We start from the raw sequence: 21,794 nt of genomic DNA on the forward strand, positions 1-21,794 counted from the left end.
AATCAATTTTATTCAGTTTTGTTGCTTAATGGTTTTCTTACTTATTGTTAGTCAAGCTGCTTCGTCTTGTCTGCAGTTAAATAAGTAATTACATCATTAGACCATTTTCATAGCCTCTCCATGATTCCAAAATATTTTAATCAATCAAGGAATATCAAATAACAGATTCACTATAATACTTTTCAAATTTTATTTTAAGAAGTTAGCTAGTTGCAAAATGTTTTTTTTGTGAATGGCTTTACATCAGAGCATGCCATATTTAATTAAAAATTATTCCCTAAGGTTTCTTGTCATGAAAAACATAATGACAAGAGACATATCACATTAATCTAATTTTAAGTAAAAGCAAATTCAGTGAGCAGAAACACACACAAAGCACTCACCTGTGATGCCTGTCAGTTCTCAGAGGAGTCTGAAGCTGCTGCCTTTATAGAAGCTGGAACTGCCTGGTCAGCAGCAGTCAGCGTCTCAGTTTGGTCAAGCATCCCTGTCATTGTGAGATCCATCTCAGTAAGCTTTTTTAGTGTTAAAAATATAACATTGCTCCACTGTCACAATGGCAAGAAAAATGGAAAACTTAAAATTTTTCATTTATCCAGCAGGTTAGAATCTGACTCTTGGTGCATTTTCTGTTAAATTGCAAATGAAAAGTGAGAAAACTATCTAAAATAAAAGCTATAAATTATATTATTGCATGTGACATTGCACATTTTTATATCATACACTCTATCTTACATACAATAAGATCATAACATATTTAACAACTATATTTTTAAATCATCTATTGAGTGAGATGTGCCTTGACTTTTCTTTTTTTACCCAACTCTTTGCCGTTAGTGAGATGAACTCAAATATCATTGGTATTAAGTGTCATTGGTATTAAGCTTGCCCACATTTCAAATCTTTGAAATGCATTAAAATTAAATATCCTTACCCAGTTAAACCAATGAAATTCAATAAGTAAAATAACATTTAGCATTGTAACTTCCATCTCCTCACACACTATGTGTAAATTTTGAAAAGTATATAATATAATAATAGTATCTTGCTACATGACTTATAGAGATGCTTTAGATGTAGCTTTATCTTATCTCATAAAGCGTTAGTGTGATGGTAATGTCCAAAGTATGTCCCAAAATAGATGCTGTGCAATACATATGCAGGTTTTTGAATCACTAATTTGCTCTAACAAATTATAAACTCAAACTTAGACTCTGACTCACTTTAGAAAAGTTTTTTTTTTATAATAGAGGTTGTGTCTACTTGCCCATGCACTTAAACATGAGCATAGCCAGGAATGGAACTTAATTTTGGAGAAGCACCCAAGGGGCGCTGGTATATAGTTGCAGGACATGGGGGGGGTCTCATATTCCTCTGGTAAAATTGAATGAAGGCCCTTTCCATAAAGTTCAAGTGGTATTACACCTTGCCTTAAAAGGACGAGAGTAACATTTGCCAACCAGGCTGAGATAAGACCTATAAAAAGTCCCACTCGGATGTCAAAGATCTTTATCCTCGTGCCACATTTGATGTTGTTGCTGTTATGGAAACTCAGTGTCCTCGAAAAACTACGTGACTATGGTTTGGATACATTGCTGGCATTGGTGCTAAAATATAATGGTCTAAATAATCTTGTAAACAACTGTCAATTAACCGAATGCATTTAAGAAGTATTGACAGCAATTTTTACTTTTTTAAAAATCATTTATAACCTTATAATTTAAAGCAGGCTCTACAGCCTTTGTAACTTCAAGAAATGTACCATAGTTTTTTGTTTGTTTGTTTTTTGTTTTTTTTTTTCCATCTTTTTTGCACATTTTCTCACACAACTATAATCATCTGTGTCTAGAAGTCATGTCACAGTTTGCAGCAGCACACTTTTACCATTCAGGGTTGGTTTATTAGAAGAAAAAAAAATAAAAATCTCTCTCAAATATTCCACCGATGTAGACATTTCAGCCTGCAGAATTGGGCAGTGTGTATGGCTTTATTATAAAATAATGTGAAATCCATTTAATGGGAAAAAATCTGCCTGCTAGCAATAAATACCTTCTGCACTGTTTTTGTGCATTTGTAATGGTTTCAAAAAGGCATTGCTGAAGTTATTGTTTTACAAGTGATAATTGCTCATGCTGTATACATCTTAGCTGTCATTTGAGCAGATATGGCTAACTGTATATCCAGGGGACAGAGTCGCAGTTTTACACACTTCTCTGAGCTTCCTCTAGCACAGTCACACACCCATAGTGTAATAAGAACGGTGTCTGTCCCCCGACCACTTAAATTGTTTAAATCTAAAATAAACAAAAGGGGGGTTGTACAAGAAAATCTCATAAAAATTAAAGCATCTGCTGTCAAAGAGCATCATCACTGGAGAATTAAATGTGGACTTTTGAGCTTTAGATACCTATCATTTAAAGCTCTTTTAGTCACTGATTTAATATTGGATAACCATTTTGATTTATTTTGAATGGATCCACTCCTCCTGGTCGTATTGATAGTCACGTTGCTTGAGACACTGGTCGAGGAGGGGGAGTCACTGCCATTTTTGATTCAAGCTTAGCGATTCATCCTAAAGCTAAGCTAAATTATAGTTCACTTGAAAGCCTTTTTCTTAGTCTTTCTCACCTATCTCGGAAAACTCTACAGCCCATTCTGTTTGTTACAGTGTACCTCACCCCCAGCCCATATTCTGATTTTTTTCAAATAAAGGCAAAAGCCCAAAGAAATAATCTTAAAAAGCACTTTCACTTGTGTTTGAAATGTGCTACATGAATAAAGCAACTTTTCCCTGCTCGCAGTTAAATAAGTACCTACACCATTAGACCATTTTCATAGCTTATCCAGTTATTCCAAAATACTTTAATCATTCAGAGAATATCACATAACAGAGTACAATAATGCCTTTCAAAATGTACTTTAAAAGTCGGCTAGGTGCAAAATCTATCTCTCTATAGTTATTTTTTTGTCTCTTTGTGCTTGTTTTACCCCTTTTGGATTGTTTATTTATTGTCAGTCAAATGCTTTTTGTGAGTTTCCTTTTGTCTCTTTGCTGCTGTTCTGCATATTTTTGTAGTTGTTTTGTCTCTTTTTGGTCCTTTTGAATATCTTCCAGGTCAGTACGTGTCTCTTTCAGTGACATTTTGCAGGTGAGGGCCAGAGAGGCCCCTGACACTATGGGCCACTGAGCCTGTCCCTGTTAGGCCCATTCAGTAATCCATCTATGTCAGCCTATCTACCCTACAAGTATGAACGTAAATTTGCCAGTAGTAAGGTGCATAATGTAATCTAAAAGACAGACCTTGTAGTCCTCCGATTTAACAAAAGTAAGGCATTTAAAACACAATCCATATTAGGGGTCATCTGACGTAATGTGACGTGTTGGAATCAGACCGGAAGTATCACTGAGGGCTACACGCTTTAGTCTGCAACTTTCTGTTAGCCACAGTTAGCATTACTTTTTCTTTCTTTTTTTTATTATCTCGAACAGCCATTCTCACAAGGAAAAAATGCCTTCGCTTAACGGAAACCCCGATGTTATGTTTGTAAGCTACACCATTAATTCTTTTATATGTTAGCGTTTATTAAGAACAAGTGTTAGCTAACTTGCTAGCTTTTACTTGAGTGCTAACGATAGCTTAGCTGCGAGTGTCGAAGTTAGCTCGTTAAAATAGGAATCAGAGTGTTTGTCGGACATGGTCGGCAAACATTGTAATATGCTATTTGAGAACTCACATTAGTTAACGTTAATTACTAAAGTTCTAGTTTACATCCTCCGAACGAATTGTGAACGTTGCAGTAACGTACGCGGTTGTGCTAATGTTACATTTAGCAACCACAACTCCTCATGAAAGTTAACTTTACAATTGTACTTTATCTGTGCTTTTATTTTTGGTCTTTTAGGAGGACGATGATCTGCCTTATGAAGAGGAGATTATCAGAAACCCATACTCAGTCAAGTGCTGGATGCGTTACATTGAATTTAAACAAAACGGAGCCAAATCCACCCTCAACATGATATACGAAAGGGCCCTAAAAGAGCTGCCTGGCAGGTAACTAAACAACATTAACATTTACATTACATGAAAGCAAAAAACAAAACCATCGACCAATGCCGGTGGCTACGGATACTTGCAAATTCACAGAATGCTGCACCCATTTTAGTACATGCGTAAATGTTTTGGCTTTGCAATTAAGATGGAGCTATTTGTGACTAGAATGAGTACCTTGATTTTCAACTAGGTGATAGTGTCAAATGGCCAACCATGTCTCACATTTCGTGCGCCTACTTATAATATCTGCTTATGGTCTGTTTTTTACAGCTATAAACTTTGGTACAATTATCTGAGAGAGAGACGTAAACAAGTCAAAGGGAAATGTGTCACTGATCCAGGCTATGAAGAGATCAATAATTGCCATGAGAGGGCACTGGTGTTCATGCATAAGGTAATACTTCCCATGAAACTCTACTACACCACAATACAAAATAGCATTACATTATGGCCTGTGGATGTTGTGCTTGAAACCAACCACCAGTATCTCCTCAAACTAGATGCCCAGAATATGGCTTGATTACTGCCAGTTCCTCGTGTCCCAGTGCAAGATCACAAGAAGTCGGCAAACATTTGACCGTGCGCTCAGAGCTCTCCCTGTTACTCAGCATCCACGCATCTGGCCTCTGTATCTCCGCTTTGTCCGTAACCTGCCCCTGCCTGAGACTGCCATCCGGGTGTACCGCAGGTACCTTAAGGTGAGAGCATGGTGCAAAAACTAGTTCCATTCAATGACTGTCATTTCAGGAGGTTTTGGATTACAATGATGGTTGTATTTGCACACTTTCGGTGGCAATTTATGGAAAAATGGATGTAACATGGTGTGATGTCACAGTGTGATATAATAGATCTGAATGTATGAAGATTTTCTGTAAATGTTTGAAGATTCTCAGCCAAGTGAAAAGCTTTTGGATTTGCTGTTTTAAGCTTGAGGGTGTTTAACAAGTCATCTAAAATGCTTTATGCACATACTTTACTGAGTTTAAATGTTTAGAAGAAAGGGAAACACATTTCCTAAAAATCATAGACATACAACAGAATAGGATTAATAGTCAAGATTGAAATTACTTTTGTCAAGGAAAGCTAGATTATGATATCGAAATTTAAGTGAGCATTTGTTGTACATGAATGTCTTCAATATGTGCTGTCTGCTCTTTTTATTCTGTAGCTATCTCCAGAGAATGCAGAGGAGTATATTGACTACTTACGGTCTGTTGGCCGCTTGGATGAAGCAGCTGTGCGACTTGCAGCTGTTGTCAATGACGAAAGCTTTGTGTCCAAAGAGGGCAAGTCTAACTATCAAGTAAGATTTTATTCTCATCCTGAATGTGCCTGTTTTTCTGTTGTTTGTTTTTTTTTTTTGTTTTTTTTTTTTTTTTGAGCTGACCATGAAGATTAAAACATCTTGTTCTACATTTATGTATTGGGCAGCTGTGGCATGAGCTCTGTGACCTGATCTCCCAGAACCCTGATAAAGTGACCTCTCTCAATGTTGGGGCCATCATTCGAGGAGGCCTCACTCGCTTCACAGACCAACTTGGAAAACTCTGGTGCTCTTTAGCTGACTATTACATAAGGAGTGGTCACTTTGAGAAGGTGTGTTTCTACTTAGGAGCTCCCATTTTTACACATACAGGTCTCATCGTATTCAAAGTTATTTATCTAAAATTCTCATCTGCTTAATATATCTGCTTTGTGTCAGGTTGACTGGCTGCTTTTGACTGTTGTGTGTCTTTATTTTTTCAGGCCCGTGACGTGTATGAGGAGGCAATCCTTACAGTGGTAACAGTAAGGGATTTCACACAAGTGTTTGATAGCTATGCCCAGTTTGAAGAGAGCATGATTGCAGCAAAGATGGAGACCACTTCTGAGATGGGGAAGGATGAAGATGGTGTGTGGGTTCATCAATAAGGGCTTTGTTACTTGTTGTCACTTCTCTTGTCATGCATGCCTTATTTACTGTCCCTCTCGCCTCAGATGACGTAGACATGGAGCTAAGACTGGCACGCTTTGAGCAGCTGATAGCCCGACGGCCTCTGCTGTTGAACAGTGTACTACTGCGGCAGAATCCTCACAATGTCCACGAGTGGCACAAGCGGGTAAAACTGTATGACGGCAATCCACGGCAGGTGAGGGCTTAGGCCTTATTTTTAAATGTTTTGTTTTTGTTTTTTTTTATTGGACAAGGATGGTGCACACACACAGTTAATAGTGTTATAACATTTAGCAAACACCGCATAGTAATATTGGGCCTCATTCACAAACAGTACATACACACAAACCAGTGCTTAAACCATACCTAGAAATGTTTCACGCAGAAATACAGGATTTATCAATATTTTCTCACCTTGAATTGTGTGTAAATAAATGTGAAACTGAATTAGACCATACATAAATGCAAATGGTGATGAGGGCCCCACTGTTTTAAAAAATGAAAACATACACCTCTTTTCTAAATGCATAGAATAAAATTGCATTCATTAAAAAATACTGTAATAGACAATGATATTGGCAAACCTTAATTTACTAATGTGTTGCCATATGTATTAAATATCAATGAAACTGATGCCTTTTCATCAGATACTGTCATAATGAAAATATTCAACTCTAAAAACTAAGTATCCCTGTCCTGGCTTACAAAACAGTAAATGAGAATGCTTACATTAAAATGTAAAAATGGGTGTAACAGGGGTTACAATGAGGATATTGCAGCCCGTGCCTTCAGGAGGGAACACATTTTCAGAGACAGATGTAACGTTTGAAATAAAATGACAAAGGGCTCATTAGTCTTGTCCAACTGCGAAGGTGTCTGTGAATTTTTATGTAGAAACAACCACTTTTTCTGTGATTGGCAAACATATTTCCTTCTATACTGAAGGGGGAGTGGCAGTATGCTTATTGACAATAGTGGCCACGTGCCTGTCAATTTAGAATGATTAAGATGTGGTAAGAACAAAATTGCCTCGTGTGTACATGTCATGAATCTAGTGTTAATATTTTGTTTACACTTACTTTGTGTGCAAAATCAGAACATTTTTCCATACATACAAGTGAATGATGCCTGTTGCCTTTATGATGTCCTTTACTCATGGATCTGTGCTCACCATATCTTCTGCAGATTATCAACACGTACACGGAGGCAGTGCAGACTGTGGATCCAATGAAGGCCACGGGGAAGCCTCACTCTCTCTGGGTTTCCTTTGCTAAGTTCTATGAGGAAAATGAGCAGCTGGATGATGTAAGTCACCGAGGTCTTTCCACAACAGTTCTGGAAACCCTCTGCAGTTCAAATCAGGTACTGTTTTCCTGCTCTTGGTATATCCTACATTCACTGACTCTCATTTAGGCCAGGACAATTTTTGAGAAGGCCACCAAGGTGAACTACAAGCAGGTGGATGACCTTGCTGCGGTGTGGTGTGAATACGGAGAGATGGAGCTACGCCATGAGAACTATGAACAGGCACTGCGCATACTGAGGGTGAGACATTTGTTTCTCATTTGCAGTTTTTAATTACAGGTGTAATCAGTAAAGTAGCAGCACCATTTACACCAGCTGTTTAGTAATATCTAGTGGCAGGACTGAGAAACTACAACAACACTGGCCAAGTTTTTCTTTCTCCAAATGTTTTTTAAAAGCATATTCTTTATTGAGATTTAGCTTATGATTTTTAGTCTTATCAACTGTTATCTGATATAGTAGTCCATTGATAAGCCCTGAGGCTGCTTGTTACAATGATGTTTAGTGTAGAAGAAGACATTAAACTAAAAATACTAGTTTGACTAGTGACTAAGGAAAACATTACATACTGTTAATTGCTTTTTCTCTCTTCTCAGACAATGCACTGACGTTCACTCGTTTTAGGGAAACAAAAATGAGTGCATTGTGGGTACCATAGTTCGTGGCGGTAGGAGATTGGAATACTGACAACAAAATATATTTGGGGAAGCTCTGCCTGTTAAGAGATCAAAAAGAAATCTCAACAGATAACTGACATGAACTTACAACTAGCCTGTATTAGCAATACTTGGAAGTCCCTGTTAATGTATTATAGTCATAATTTATGAATGAAACGTTTTAAATATATGAAACCACATATATATTTGTGTGTAAGACATGTTTTTTAATGATTTGATTATAGAAAGCTACAGCCATCCCATCAAAGAAAGCAGAGTACTTTGATGCATCTGAGCCAGTCCAGAACAGAGTTTACAAGTCCTTGAAGGTCTGGTCTATGCTGGCGGACTTGGAGGAGAGTCTCGGCACATTCCAGGTATGTTCAAAACATGTCTCCGTTCTTATAGATGTATGTTACTGCTGTGGGTGTCATGATTTTAATTCGAAGTGAAAATGGGATCTAAATAATCTTTCAGTTGTGACCTCTGAAATCAAAAGCATGATCAGAGATTTTTCCAGTCATTTTTATTCTCCCTTCTTGTGTTTATCTAAAAAACTAAAGCACACTTAAAGATGACAAAGTGTAGTTTACTGGTAGCTGGCAGCTGTTTTTTTTTTTTTTGGAGACACCATAGCTACTGCCAGAGTCAGAGATAAAGGAGAAACAACAGAAATAGAACATCCTCCTGCATCCCAGACAAAACCAGTGTGGCAACATTTTGCTTTCCTGTGAGTTATGTAAAAAAAATGAATGTGTTGTTGACAGAAAAACTACAGTTTGAAGGCCATGCTCGAGGCAGGTCCTCTGGCAACAAATAAATACATTTGCACAGGCTTCATAAACAAATAGGATCTGGTAGCTTTTAGAAGTAAGCAAACTCAAGTTGTTGTAAAGTACCCCTCTGCCATCTAGTGGCCTTTCGTTTTGTTTTTGTGTTCACAGTTTGTGCCTAAATGACTGTTCAAATGAGATATTATTGAATTTGAATAAATTGTATATGATATATATAGATTTATTATATATTTATGATCTTTATAAATTAGGACTCAATTATCTAACAATGGCATAGTCAATATTGTTGAAAAACACTGAATCATGAACTTAAAATCGGAAGTCAAGTCAACTTGTGGATTTGGAGAACTGTGACACCTTAAGTTACTACATTATGTGATACGCAGAACGTGTACATAGCATTGCAGCCAAACTCTCAGACTCTTATTGTTGGTTTTAGAGTTCTTATCCACTGAGTGCTTTTTGTGTCTTTGAAATAAGATCTGTCAGTCATCTCTGAGTGCTTTTTGTTTAGTTAAAATCCTCCTCCATTTTTCTTTTTTTTGTCCTCAGTCTACAAAAGCGGTGTATGATCGCATCATTGACCTCCGCATTGCCACGCCACAGATCATCATCAACTATGCCATGTTCCTTGAAGAGCACAACTACTTTGAGGAAAGCTTCAAGGTAATAACATGGCACTAATTAACTAAACCAACACTTAATATCAGCGTGAATGCCTGTGCCAGTGTAATACGAGTCTCAATGTCTTTTTCAATACTCTTTTTAGGCATATGAGCGTGGCATTGCTCTCTTCAGGTGGCCGAACGTTTATGACATCTGGAACACGTACCTCACCAAGTTCATTGATCGTTACGGGGGCAAGAAGCTGGAGAGGGCTAGAGATTTGTTTGAACAAGCCTTAGATGGCTGTCCTGCCAAGTTTGCCAAGAGTAAGTTGCTTTTTTGGAATTACATTGACAAGTTGTGTATTTCACATTATTTCAGATTTTTCTTTTTATTAAACGTGCTGATACCTGACTTACGACACTGTGTTGCTTTCCAGCCATTTACCTGTTGTATGCCAAATTGGAGGAGGGATACGGATTGGCACGCCACGCCATGGCTGTATATGAAAGAGCAACACAGGCAGTAGAAACTGAGGAGAGACATCACATGTTCAATATCTACATCAAGAGAGCAGCTGAAATTTATGGGGTCACGTATACCAGGGCAATTTACCAGAAAGCTATTGAGGTACATGGAAAAATGATCAATGAATATGAACATGTCTTATTGATTCTTTCAGATGATTATCTGTGGATTATAACATAAATCCCTCTACTATTTCTGACCTATCAGAATTATACCATTTGCTGTTCTTTTTCTTTTTTAATATATATATTTTTTAATCCAGGTCCTTCCTGATGAGCATGCAAGGGACATGTGTCTGCGATTTGCTGACATGGAGAGTAAACTTGGCGAGATTGATCGTGCCAGAGCAATCTACTCCTACTGCTCCCAGATCTGTGACCCAAGGGTGAGATAAACCCCCTTCTGCCTTTACCTGATTCTTAATAAAATGTCGCATTCTGTGCAGTGTGCATTGTAATTCCTCGTGATATATTTGATGTTTCAGGTGACTGCAAACTTCTGGCAGACCTGGAAAGAATTTGAGATCCGCCATGGAAATGAGGACACGATTAGAGAGATGCTGAGGATCAAACGCAGTGTCCAAGCCACATACAACACACAGGTCAACTTCATGTCCTCTCAGATGCTGAAGGCCACAACAAGCTCCACAGGCACAGGTGAGAGAGGCTGCACTAAGTCGTTAGTCGTGAACTGTGTGGACCATTGAGGAGGGTGTTTAATTATCGTGATATTTTAGCCACAGATGAAGGGCCCTTTGGTTTCAACGATGTGAAACACAGCAAGAGTTGCAAAATTTGAAAAAGAAAAATGAAATCAACTGCAAAATGTGGAATAGCTGGCATTCTGTTTCTCCATTTGTGTCTAGAGTACCGTCTGCATTTCGCAAAACATAACTGAACAGTAGATGTATATCAGCGTGGTACAGGTCAAAAAAATAGAAAATCTTATTTAGAAGCAGATTTTTTAATAGTGGCGGGCTACCACAAATGATTGAATGTATGGGAAACACTGCGCAATGTGCTTCTGTCACAAAATACAGAATTTCAGAAAAATTAAAGCAGAAAACAGAATTTTAGAAAGAATAAAAAAAGGATTTCTTAGGGCCCAACAGATGCTACATGTTTGTCCTTCATCCTGAAGTTGCAACCCAGAGCTGCACAAGAATTATAGTACTTTAGTACTATCTTTTTGGCTGATGTTTGTGTTCAAGCATTTCTTTCATCCTGTATCCAGTGTCAGATCTCGCTCCAGGCCAAATGGGAATTGATGACATGAAGATGCTGGAGCAGAAAGCACAACAGCTTGCTGCTGAGGCCGAACAAGACAAACCTAAGCCCAAAGAGAAGATCCTCTTTGTCAGGTTTGTCTTTTTTTCACTCACAGTGGATAATCATTAATATTCTGTGAAAAGTTCTGCCTGTTTATGATATTAGACTACATGTTTTGACCTAAATGTCTTCATGTAAATCTTATTCTCTGCATCTGCCGAAGCAGGAGTGACACATCTCGCAGTGAGTTGGCTGAACTTTCGAAACAAGCCAATCCTGATGAGATCGACATTGATGATGATGACGAAGATGAAGACGACGAAGACCAGGGACCAGAGGGTGAGTGACACACACAACAGGCCCAGCCTGAGCAGTGAAAAGGAAACATTTGTTGTTTGTTTAAACATTCATAGAGACACATTTTATTTATGAAAATGCATGTGTTCATTGTCTTCTCCTCTTGGCTTTTTACAGAGGTGCAGCTTGAACAGAAGAGTGTCCCCACAGCTGTCTTTGGAGGGCTTAAAGATGACTGAGAGATGCCTTCTGTACTGATCTCTTCTGTAGAAATTGAGTAGGCTCCATTTTTAAGTTTGTGTTATTGCCTTTTTGTATCCATTTTGTTTTAATAGAAACAGACACGATTGAAAAACTGAATGGCAGCATTAGGCCCCTTGTGTATTTCTGTAGTACAATGTACAAGATAGGAACTATTACTAGTATTGGCCATATGGTGTCAGTCTTTCTCAAGTTTGAAGTTTGAGATAATTGTGACACGGAGGAGATTTCTGCAATGAATTTCTAAAGCAGGCGCATAATAACTGCAACTGTAGTTTAATGTGATTTGACTTTTTCTCCGAACAACGTTTTGTAAAAGAATTGACAGTAAAAACACTGTTTTAAATAAAAGCTCTTTCTCTAACAGGAAGCCTGTCCTAGAAAACAGAGGGGAGGAGCATAGTTTTTTCAACAGAAGGCATTCATTTGAAAGTGGAGCTGAGCATTCAAGCCTCACATTGTTGGCTTGAGGATCAGTAGTAGGTGGGTACCTTGCAAAAAATTAATGATCAAGAAAAAATGTTATAACTTGAAACATACTGTGGCTCCATTCAAATATCAGTAACCCTGCAGTAAGTTCCTAATGCCCATTTTTGTGATAGATGCAGGTGTTTATTTGGTTTGCTGATCATTTTTGAGGCTTAAGGTATCAATGCTGTAAGATGAATTTCAGTCTTTTGGGGTCTGACCCAACACAGTCTGACAGTTTTGGGTATGAAACAACATTTTCAAAGTTATCCTTATGCCAGTTTATCAGTGTTTGTGAATTGTGCACCAGTGAATCTAAATGACCAGCTGGTCTCTTTGAATGTCTGAAACTTTCTTTATATTGTCTGGAAAATACAGTTGTAATAAAAAAAATGATTTAAACTTGTTACATGCAGTGACTTTTATCTGGCAGAGGAACCTACAGCCTAGAAAACAGTAGGGTGGGTTGGTTTATTTTCATCAGAACAGTTCGTCAAAGGAAAGCATTCAAGCCTCATGTCCACTGTAGTGTCTTGCAAACTTTACTTTGGTCAAACATGAATTAACACATTAAAAGTCTTTCTTCACCTGCAAAATCATAATTTCTTTATCACTTGCTCACCCTTAGTTAAGTTGAATTTGTAAAGAAAACTTTATTTACACAATGGGGCTCAGTTTAAATCAAAACATCTGTTTATAAACTCTTACACAACTTACTGCAATATAATCAAAAGGTCATTTATCCAGTCGTATGTTCAGTGCTTTCCAAACAAGCATTTTTACTAAAACCTTACAATTTAAAACTACTGCATAAGGCAAGCACATGAGTTTGAACTCTTTATGTGTAAGTGTTTTAAGTAGTAAGGTTTTAGTAAAAATGCATGTTTTGGGAAGTGTTGAGCATACAACTAGATAAATAAGACTTGAATTATACTGCAAAAGTTGTTAGAGTTTGTAAACAGATGTTTAGAAATAGTTTTGCTGTTAAACACAACCCTCTCAAGTGCATTCACCATTTTTGGATTCTTCGTTTGATGTGGAGGCATGCAAGAAAAAATAAGTTTTCTTCACAAATTTAAGGTAACACGGGGTAAGTGACTGATATACAAATAGCCATTTTGTGGGTAGTTTTCCTGTAACAATGTGCTCCAATAATATATGTATCCTGGGGGACTTACCTTTAGATTAAATGTCATGTAGATGTCACCACCCTATAAGAGTTAAATGAAAAAATAAAGTTCTTGGAAGAAATTGTTTCTTTCATTATTAGATTAAAATAGCTTAGAGGTAATCCTCTTACAAAGTTACTGCAGTGTAGCCCTTGGAGTGCTCCACTGGAGCTTTGAGCAACATCATGTGACGAGGCACTCCTGAGATTTCTGTTTTTCCAGTGTGGAGGGTGCTACTGGAAACAACACTTTAGAAAAGACTGTCTCAAGTCACAGTAATTAAAGGCAAATTAAAATGTTTTCCAAACTTAATTTCCATTTTTCCTTTCTGCATGGATTTACATAGAATATGACGTTTACTCCTTTGCTCTCATTTTAGCATGTTTATATGTACTGCAGGCTGCTTTTAAGGTGCAGCAGAGTAAATAAGCACCTGAAAATATCTGCAGGAGTTTAACATTGCTGCTGTTCTACACTAGACAGTAACTCAAATATTATTTATTGGCATTACACCCTGCCTGGATGATGTGACCATCATATGCCTAGCTTTTTTTCCTGCATGTTGTTGGGTAACAAGGAAGAATATATAAAGGGCTTGTATAAACATTTTTAATTTATATTGCATGCTGATATATGACTTAATCTTCTACTCAAATTCAGGATAATCAAAAGTATCATAAAACTAACATAAGCATACTCAGGGGTTCTCTTCTTGTTTTCTTTCTGCAAGAGGTCAGAGGTCAGGGTCCACTATGGCAGTACCCCTGAGGCTGATGGTCTTTGCCCAGGTCACTGTAGCAAAGCTGATGTTCGGTGTTGTACCAGGGTCATCCACAGGAGACAGTCATAATCTCAGAGGTAAAAGACTACATTTTCACAGCCCAGGACATGATAGGTAGACCTGGATTCTACCCTCTTTTCAAGTGTGAGAAACTTAAATGTGAGACTTTGTCCATTTAAATGTAATTTCAGTCAGTATGGGAACTACATGTGTTTGCAGTGGTGGTGACTCATGTAAATTTTTATTCCAGGACTTTTAATTGGGTGTTTTTTACATTGTTACCTTGCATTGCATTTTTATTTTTTCCCTGCTAATTTTGAAAATTGGGGGTGTTTTTTCTACATATAAATATAAAGATTTCTGCATTGGGCACTTTTACTTTTAATACTTTAAGTATATTTTCTTGATTACCCTTACTTACTTTTACTTAAGTAAGATTTTCTAAGCAGGACTTCTAAAAGAGTATTTTCACAGGCTGGTACCAGAACTTTTCCTTCCTCCACCGCTGTCTAACTCCAAATTTGCCCCTTCAGGCGTTCAGATGAACCTGTAGCAAAAGTCACACCACACCTCCACCTGCTGTCTCTTTCACACAGGGAGGTCCCGCCCCCTTTGCTCAAGCTCATTTCCTATTGGTCCGTGGGTTGAGTGAGTGATGCCAGTGTGGAGCACCTGGTAGTCAGTCATCGGCGGGGCTCTCACTGGAGCTGCGTACTGGGAACTGACTACATAGCAATGCGGACGAAGAAGGGCAAAAACGAGGGGAATAGTCCGGTTTTCACTTAAAACCCGGCGGCTCGGGGCTTTGCTTGGTTGTAAGGCATGATTTAACAAGGACTTCGCCTCCAAAAACCGCACGTAAAAGGACATTAAGTGGCTCGGAAGCAGCGCCGGGCCGGATATTTTCCCGACAAAACCCTTACCCACATTCCTAGCTGCCCCGCTCGTGTGGAATAGTCAGCTAAAAACATGATTGCTTGATTATTTTTAAACAGTCTTGTAGCTTTTTGCCAGCACCGCTTCCCATTTTTTCACAGACTCGCTATGGTGGACTCTCCTAACACGAGGAAGACTTTTGTGGTCCCAGACATAAAGCCATTGGATTTGTATGACTGTACTAAAGCAAAAATATGCGCAAGTGTCGGATGGCTACTGGCAAAGTCCTACGGCAGTGCAGGTAGGTTTTAGTTTAGGCTGCGGGCCTGGTGAGTTATACCACTACTCAAAGAGGTCTAGTGCAGACCACCATCCTTTTGTTGACCATCAAAATATGCATAATCTGTTCAGCAGTGTAGCGAAAAACACATGCATGTAGGGGAGCTACAGTGTGTGTACAGCTCAGCGATTTTCAGCACAAAGAGCAGCATATGAAAAGGGGAGCATGCACGGTTTTTGTGACACATGTCATTTGTTCTCACTCAATGTGTGGTCACATTTTCATAGGTGTGTGTGTGTGTGTGTGTGTGTGTGTGTCAGAGAAACGGGCCTCCTCCCTAGGCCTTATCACGCTAACCCATTTTGTCGTATTTCTAGCCGCCAGGCTTCAGTCACAAATTGCAGGCTACCGGGTATGTTTTTAATCCGGTTACACAGGCACAGCACATGGGGCGTAGATGATTTTCTGTGCCAATATGACAGCACCAAGTAGTCAATGTGAGCAACAAACCCTCCTGCAATTCATAACAAGGATTAAATAAGGGACTGTTTGTTATTTATGAGAGGGGAGGGGATGGTGCAAAACTGGGGAGGCATTTCAAATGAATTTTTTTAAGTTCTAGGGAGGGACTTATGCTTTTGGGGAGGGACATTCAATTTGAAATGGTTTGTATTTATTTTAGATAACCCTAGATTGCACCAAAACGCAAGTGTGGTTGAAAGGTTTTCTTAAACAATCTCCAACATCGCACCATTTATCATAGTCATAAAAGGTTAAATACGGTTATTCATTGCAGTGGGAGGGTTATGCATTTTTCCAACAGTCACTCAGGGACTCTCGAGAAAAGGTTCGTAGTTGCAGGAAGGGTCATGATATGAAAAAACAAAAAACTGAAGTCATACCCCAGCCACCCCCTTACTCTGTTGAATAAAGTACCTAATTGCGTGCAAATACCTCATTGTCCACTGAGTGAAAAGCAATTTGTCAGGGGATTTCTTTCAATATCCTCAGTCAACAAACCTCAAAAGATGCCTGTAAGAACCCATCCAGCCTCTGTGATGCAAAACACACCCACCTAAGAGAAACGATATCATAAGACATGGATTTGCCTCAGGTTTTTACTTAAAACAGCGTCAGTGTCTGACCCTGAGGTGATAACAAGTCTCTTTGTTTTAGAGTCCTATCTGGTAAAGATTAGATCTCACAAAGAAGACACTGAAACAGTCCTATTTGAGAAAGGCATGCCCCTTTTCATTTTGTTCCACCAGAAAAGCACACACAATAGTCTAATAGGGCGCTGTTTTTTTTCCGACCTTAAACACAATCTCATTCGTTGGATGTGGATGTAAATAAATAGTCAGTTGGAGGTTAGTGGTCAAGGTCTGAATCACAGTTTAGTCTAGAAGGAGGTGAACTCTATTTTACTTTAACAACATGACTTGTGTGTTACACAATCCCAGGCAGGCCGTTGTTCCAGGGCTGCTGCAGCCTCTGTGTGCTGCTGTTCAGCACCTCAGCCACGCCCTCTGGTCAAAGTCACTCTCCATGCAAAGATACAGAAAGGACCAACACTGGGTTGATGTGTAATTTTGTCTTAATCAGCCTCACTGATAGTTTTCTGCAAAGTCAAGATGACATCATCACATCCTTTTCTCCTAAACTCAGCTGGGTAGAACAACAGATAGCACAGGATGAGCCAGACCGGGTCATCTGGTCCTCAGCTCGTCCAGGTCAATTAACCTAATGATAACAGTAGGCAACATTTTTAATCTCTGAGTCTTTGCATTGCACATGGACAGTATCTTTTAATTGGAGTTTGTAAAGGCCTAATGACGTACAAATGTCAATCAAAAAAGATCTCTAGCCTTATATAGGTTACCCCAAAATGAGTACATGTGCAATCATGGTAATCCAAAAGCTGCTTACAGGCTTGGACTAAAACACCTATGTTAGCATAAAAAATGTTTCAAGGCTAGAAGCAACGAAAACTGCACAGAATGCACTGATAAACAGAGTCCCTGCAAGATTGTGACCCTCACAGTCACCACAACCAGGGTAAAGTTAACCATCCCCCAAACAAAAATGTTTAAAAATGACAATTAACAACTGTGCCTAAGCTTAACAGTTCCTCTAGATGCTTAAGAAAAGAACTGCTGCCAATATTTTATCCCTTTTTAATTTATCTATTGTCTCCTTTAGTCGAGGAAATACAGAAACATCCTTTATGAAAGGAGATCAGGCCCTCCCCACAGTTCCTTGCTGTAGCAATAGACGGCACACAAAGTGGGTGTTTCCTATAAACTCTGTTTGATCCGCCCAGTAACATTATGTTCGGAGTTTCATACTAACATTGTTAAGAACCATCATAAATCTCATTACATGCTGTAATGTACTGTAATTAGTAAGTGCCGGTTACGTCCTCCAAAGACATGGGGCTATGTTTTCAGTTTGGTTTGGTTTGTTTGTTTGTTGTCATGGGCGGGAACCAAAATAGTTTTTCACTCACGTTAACATTGCGATGTAAGGCATTTGGATGTCCGCGCTCTCCAACTGCCCTCTAGCTCAAACACATTATAGATGTCAAAAAGTATGATTTTACTTCTTTTTGACTTTTGTAAATTTATTCATATTTTCCACATTTATGACCTTGATTCCAAAAAAGTTGAGACGCTGTGTAAGATGTGAAAAAATACAGAATGCAATAATTTTTAAATCCCAAGAATTCACGTCGTTTTTTTTCTATTAAACATTAGAAAAAATAAACAAAGAGGAATGACACAAAAAGTATTAAACATGCTGACTGAATTGTATTTAATACTTGGAGGCACCTTTGTTTGCAATGCCAGCTTCAAGATCAGTAAAGAAACTAACCTCTCTCAGTGTTCAGATTGGATTTTGGCCCATTCTTCCACACATGCTTTAAATCTAGAAGATTTTGGGGGACCCACTTGTGCATCCTAAAAAAGAAATTTCACTTTTCAAAACTTCAACGATTAGTCCTCACTTCCCAAATGCTTACAGAACGTGGTTAAAAGAAAGGGTGATGTTACACAGTGGTAAACATGCCCCTGCCTTAATGTTTTTGCGGCATCAAATTCAGAATGAGCATAAATATACAGAAAACAATAAAGTTTATTTGTTTTGACCATAAATATATTACCTTTGTATTGTACTCAGTTGAATATATGTCCGAAAAGATTTGCAAATTATGGCACTCTGTTTTTATTTACATTTTACATTGCATCCCAATTATTTTGGAATCGGGATTATACTGTATCAGACTATATGAATTTGAAGACTCACAGAGAAGATATTTGGCTCAACACCTAGAAAGTGTCCTATGTTATGTAAAGCCTTGACATGCAATGTAGGTATATATGTCTTCCATCAAGGTAAATGGAGATTGATTAGCCAAGGATGACGTGAGATGTTGTACGATCTGTTCCTGTAGTTGTGACAGCTGACTTCACAGATCATTTAAGGTGACTCAAACTGCTTTGTACCATTACAATAAAAAAAAAAAGACCAGAATCTCTTGATTCGCCAGTTTGTCGGCTTGGGAGAAGCTTGCTCATGTAAACTGACATGTTCATAAGAACAATGAAAAGGGTGGCAAATTAAATGGAAAAACCAACACGCATTGTCTTATTATGGACTCAGGCCACCACAAGCCACGAGTCTGCCGAGTCTGTGGAAATCTATTTTAGGGCTCAACAACATTTTTTCCACAAGATATTCTCTCGTTTATATATTTACACTTAATAATATGTAATCAGGTAATCTCACTGAGATCGTTAGTCTATCTGCCTGTCCTATATTTCTAAACACAATATCTCAAGAACACTTTGAGGGAATTCTGTCAAATTTGGCATAAATGTTCACTTTGGCACAAAGATAAACTGATTCAAATTTGGTGGTTGAAGGTTGAAGGTCAAGATCGCCATGACCTCACTAAAAATGTTTTTGGCTATAACCCAAGAATTCTAATTATGACAACATTTCACACAAATGTCTAATAGTGTACAATGATGAGGTGATGACATTTTATATTCAAAAAGTCAACTTCACTGTGACATTATAATGTTCTTCAAAAACACTTTTATGGCCAGTACTCAACGTCATAACTCAGGAACGGAAAGGAAACTGCAGATTCCCCGGTTAAAAATATTTATAAAGCATCCATGTTTTCACAGGCATGGAGAAAAACAGTAACTGCAAATTGACTGGGTTGTGGAGGCAAATGACCATGAGGCGGTAATTCTAGTTTTTCTAGCAGTGGAAACTAAACCACCTTGTACCTGCATGTTTTCAAGATGTTTCTTTAGCATGTTAGCTCCACCTAGCTACAAAGCTGCTTGGATCATACTTAACTTCTGTCAAGGTGATTACTCATCCTCCTCCAATCTTTGTGACTATGGTGAGTCAACAAGGGACAAGGACCTGAGGAGGATGTGGCCTTGCTATTAGAGTTTACTCAAGGAAGTCTTATTGGTGTGCTGTATGAAAGTCTTCCAGACTTTGCTAAACCTCTTGATACAAATAGAGTTGTTTCAAGATAATGCGATACTTTGTCGTGATAGAAGCATTTGCCACACCAAACGGGGAGGTCAAAGGTCAGAGTAAGCTCTGCAATTGCTTAACAAGACAAATGCATCCTGCTCACTTTGTCACTTTGTCATACAACGTTGTCCTTTTTGTCTCTCGAGCAGCCATAATGTAATTGCACCCCTGTCTATAGGATATGCGTTGATTCACAATGGCCCTTTAATGCAATTTAAAGCTACTGTTACTAATGTAATACTAGAGCACTGTCAGTGATGATGTGTTACAGGATACACAGGGCTGTTAGAGGGCATGTCCATGGTAAGTTGACCTGTGAATGTATAGGTAGACAGTAGATGCCTAGTGTATTGCTTGAACTGTGCTTTTTTTACCTTCTGAGCACATACTGTCGACATCATTAAACATATACTATGCAGGTATATCCTAAAATACAATGTATAGACTCATCTGTAATTCCTACCATGTCATCCCTTGTGACCCACTAGAAGTGTGTGGCAGTGTATTTATCTGCTGGGACTCTGTCCTCAACCTGTGATGTTTTCTATTTCTCTGTGTTTGGAGCGTTCCTGGTCACAGGGTGCAGGTGAGGTCCGAACTTTATAAGAAAGTAGCGACCAGGTGCCAGGCTGTAAGCAGCACGCACATTCAAGGAGAAGCTACAAAAGTAGTGGACACAGTGCCAAAAAATGCAAATACAGGGAGGCGACTCGCCATACGGGCAAAGCTGCGGTTAGCTGTCACCTTCGCTGGTGATGCTGGTACAAACAGTAACCGACAGTTCCTGCATAGCATACCTTTAAATTGCATGGATATGTATTTCTCAGCTTCAGCATTTCACCAAGGGAATAGAACAGATAAACAGTTAAATCAGTTGAAGTTGGGGCACAATTTTTTGATAATTTGAGACATTTGTTCAAGCCAGTAGATGATGCATACATCATCTGATCAACAGAGATAGGTAGGTAGATTGTGGTCCACAGTTGCAGTACAAGATGACAGATGGAATACAAAAGTGTCAAGCAAGAATGACAAACTTAAAAAACACAACATCAGACATTTGTATACCAACATTTTTTTTGACAAACATTTCTTGAGATCTGATTTCTCAACTGGGTTTAATTCAAGCAAAATAGGCAGCTTATTTCTTTAGTATGTGACTCTTACATGAAAGCATGTTTTAAGTCTCATAGGAATGCTTTTTTTAGACTGCCCTCAGTGTTGAGGAAATGACTGTTAAGAGTAGAGAGGTGCAGATTTATATGCAGTGTTTTCGGAAATGCCCATGTCAGTGTGCACCATTTTTTTATCCATGGGTAGAAGGTTTAAGTTCTTATAAATGCAAAATTATATGCTTTACAGCTGGCTATTGAAATATACTGAAATTGTACAACATTATTATTAACTCTGCCAAGGAGGTAATGCTTTGTTTGGTTTTCAGCAGGGTTATGGAAAAAACTACTGACCCGATTTTCATGAAACATTGATGTAAGGGTGTAGCATGGGCCAAGGAAGATCCCATTAAATTTTGGAGCAGATTTGAATCACAGGACAGATACACAAATTATTTTTCATTTTTGTAAACATGGAGGTGAGGGTATTTAGCCTCGGTGAAGGTCTGTGCTCTCTGAGTGCCCTTCCAGTTGTAAAAATAATAGTACAGTCTGGACATGTAGACAGCTCCCCCAGTCTGAGACCTCTAAGCTCTAGTGTTTATGTTGGCATTAGCATTTTGCTCAGAACTAGTGGTCACATGTAGGGTAGGGTGTTAACATAGCCCCCCCTTCACTAGATTTGCTAGATTTTGGGGCAACCACACAGTACCTGCTTTGTTCTAAAAATGAGAGTAGATAATCATCTGTGTTTGATCCTTTCCACCACATGATGAGCACGTTTATAGCTCAACAGCCAACAGCATTATCAAAACACATGTATTGCTGAGCTATTCATTTAATAAAAT

At 38.5% G+C, this 21,794-nt stretch overlaps 2 protein-coding genes across 6 annotated transcripts in view; both read left to right on the plus strand.

The window, feature by feature from the left end:
- xab2 (XPA binding protein 2) overlaps positions 1-12,577 on the plus strand; it is a 61,238-nt gene extending 48,661 nt beyond the window's left edge. Inside the window, exons 4-22 of one of the 3 annotated variants that reach the window (XM_088091134.1) lie at positions 3,904-4,052; positions 4,323-4,446; positions 4,553-4,750; positions 5,221-5,355; positions 5,484-5,648; positions 5,799-5,943; positions 6,030-6,181; positions 7,171-7,290; positions 7,399-7,530; positions 8,192-8,323; positions 9,293-9,406; positions 9,510-9,672; positions 9,786-9,976; positions 10,137-10,259; positions 10,359-10,530; positions 11,108-11,234; positions 11,369-11,481; positions 11,617-11,716; positions 12,068-12,577. In XM_088091134.1, coding sequence (XP_087947260.1) covers positions 3,904-4,052; positions 4,323-4,446; positions 4,553-4,750; positions 5,221-5,355; positions 5,484-5,648; positions 5,799-5,943; positions 6,030-6,181; positions 7,171-7,290; positions 7,399-7,530; positions 8,192-8,323; positions 9,293-9,406; positions 9,510-9,672; positions 9,786-9,976; positions 10,137-10,259; positions 10,359-10,530; positions 11,108-11,234; positions 11,369-11,481; positions 11,617-11,678 — 2,517 coding nt within the window. In that variant the 3' untranslated portion in view covers positions 11,679-11,716; positions 12,068-12,577. Of the gene's footprint in view, positions 1-3,374; positions 3,546-3,903; positions 4,053-4,322; positions 4,447-4,552; positions 4,751-5,220; positions 5,356-5,483; positions 5,649-5,798; positions 5,944-6,029; positions 6,182-7,170; positions 7,291-7,398; positions 7,531-8,191; positions 8,324-9,292; positions 9,407-9,509; positions 9,673-9,785; positions 9,977-10,136; positions 10,260-10,358; positions 10,531-11,107; positions 11,235-11,368; positions 11,482-11,616 lie in introns of those variants that run through there. The other 2 variants (XM_042504793.2, XM_088091133.1) reach the window with 2 other exon arrangements.
- A 2,203-nt stretch (positions 12,578-14,780) lies between these two features.
- camsap3 (calmodulin regulated spectrin-associated protein family, member 3) overlaps positions 14,781-21,794 on the plus strand; it is a 32,451-nt gene continuing 25,437 nt past the window's right edge. For 2 of the 3 annotated variants that reach the window (XM_042504786.2, XM_042504787.2), the window contains exon 1: positions 14,782-15,295. In XM_042504786.2, coding sequence (XP_042360720.2) covers positions 15,163-15,295 — 133 coding nt within the window. In that variant the 5' untranslated portion in view covers positions 14,782-15,162. Of the gene's footprint in view, positions 15,296-21,794 lie in introns of all 3 variants that reach the window. The other variant, XM_042504788.2, reaches the window with a different exon arrangement.

The sequence above is a fragment of the Plectropomus leopardus genome, chromosome 18, assembly GCF_026936395.1.
Source record: "Plectropomus leopardus strain MGB_pleo_1.0 chromosome 18, ASM2693639v1, whole genome shotgun sequence".
Taxonomy (NCBI): Eukaryota; Metazoa; Chordata; class Actinopteri; order Perciformes; family Serranidae; genus Plectropomus; species Plectropomus leopardus.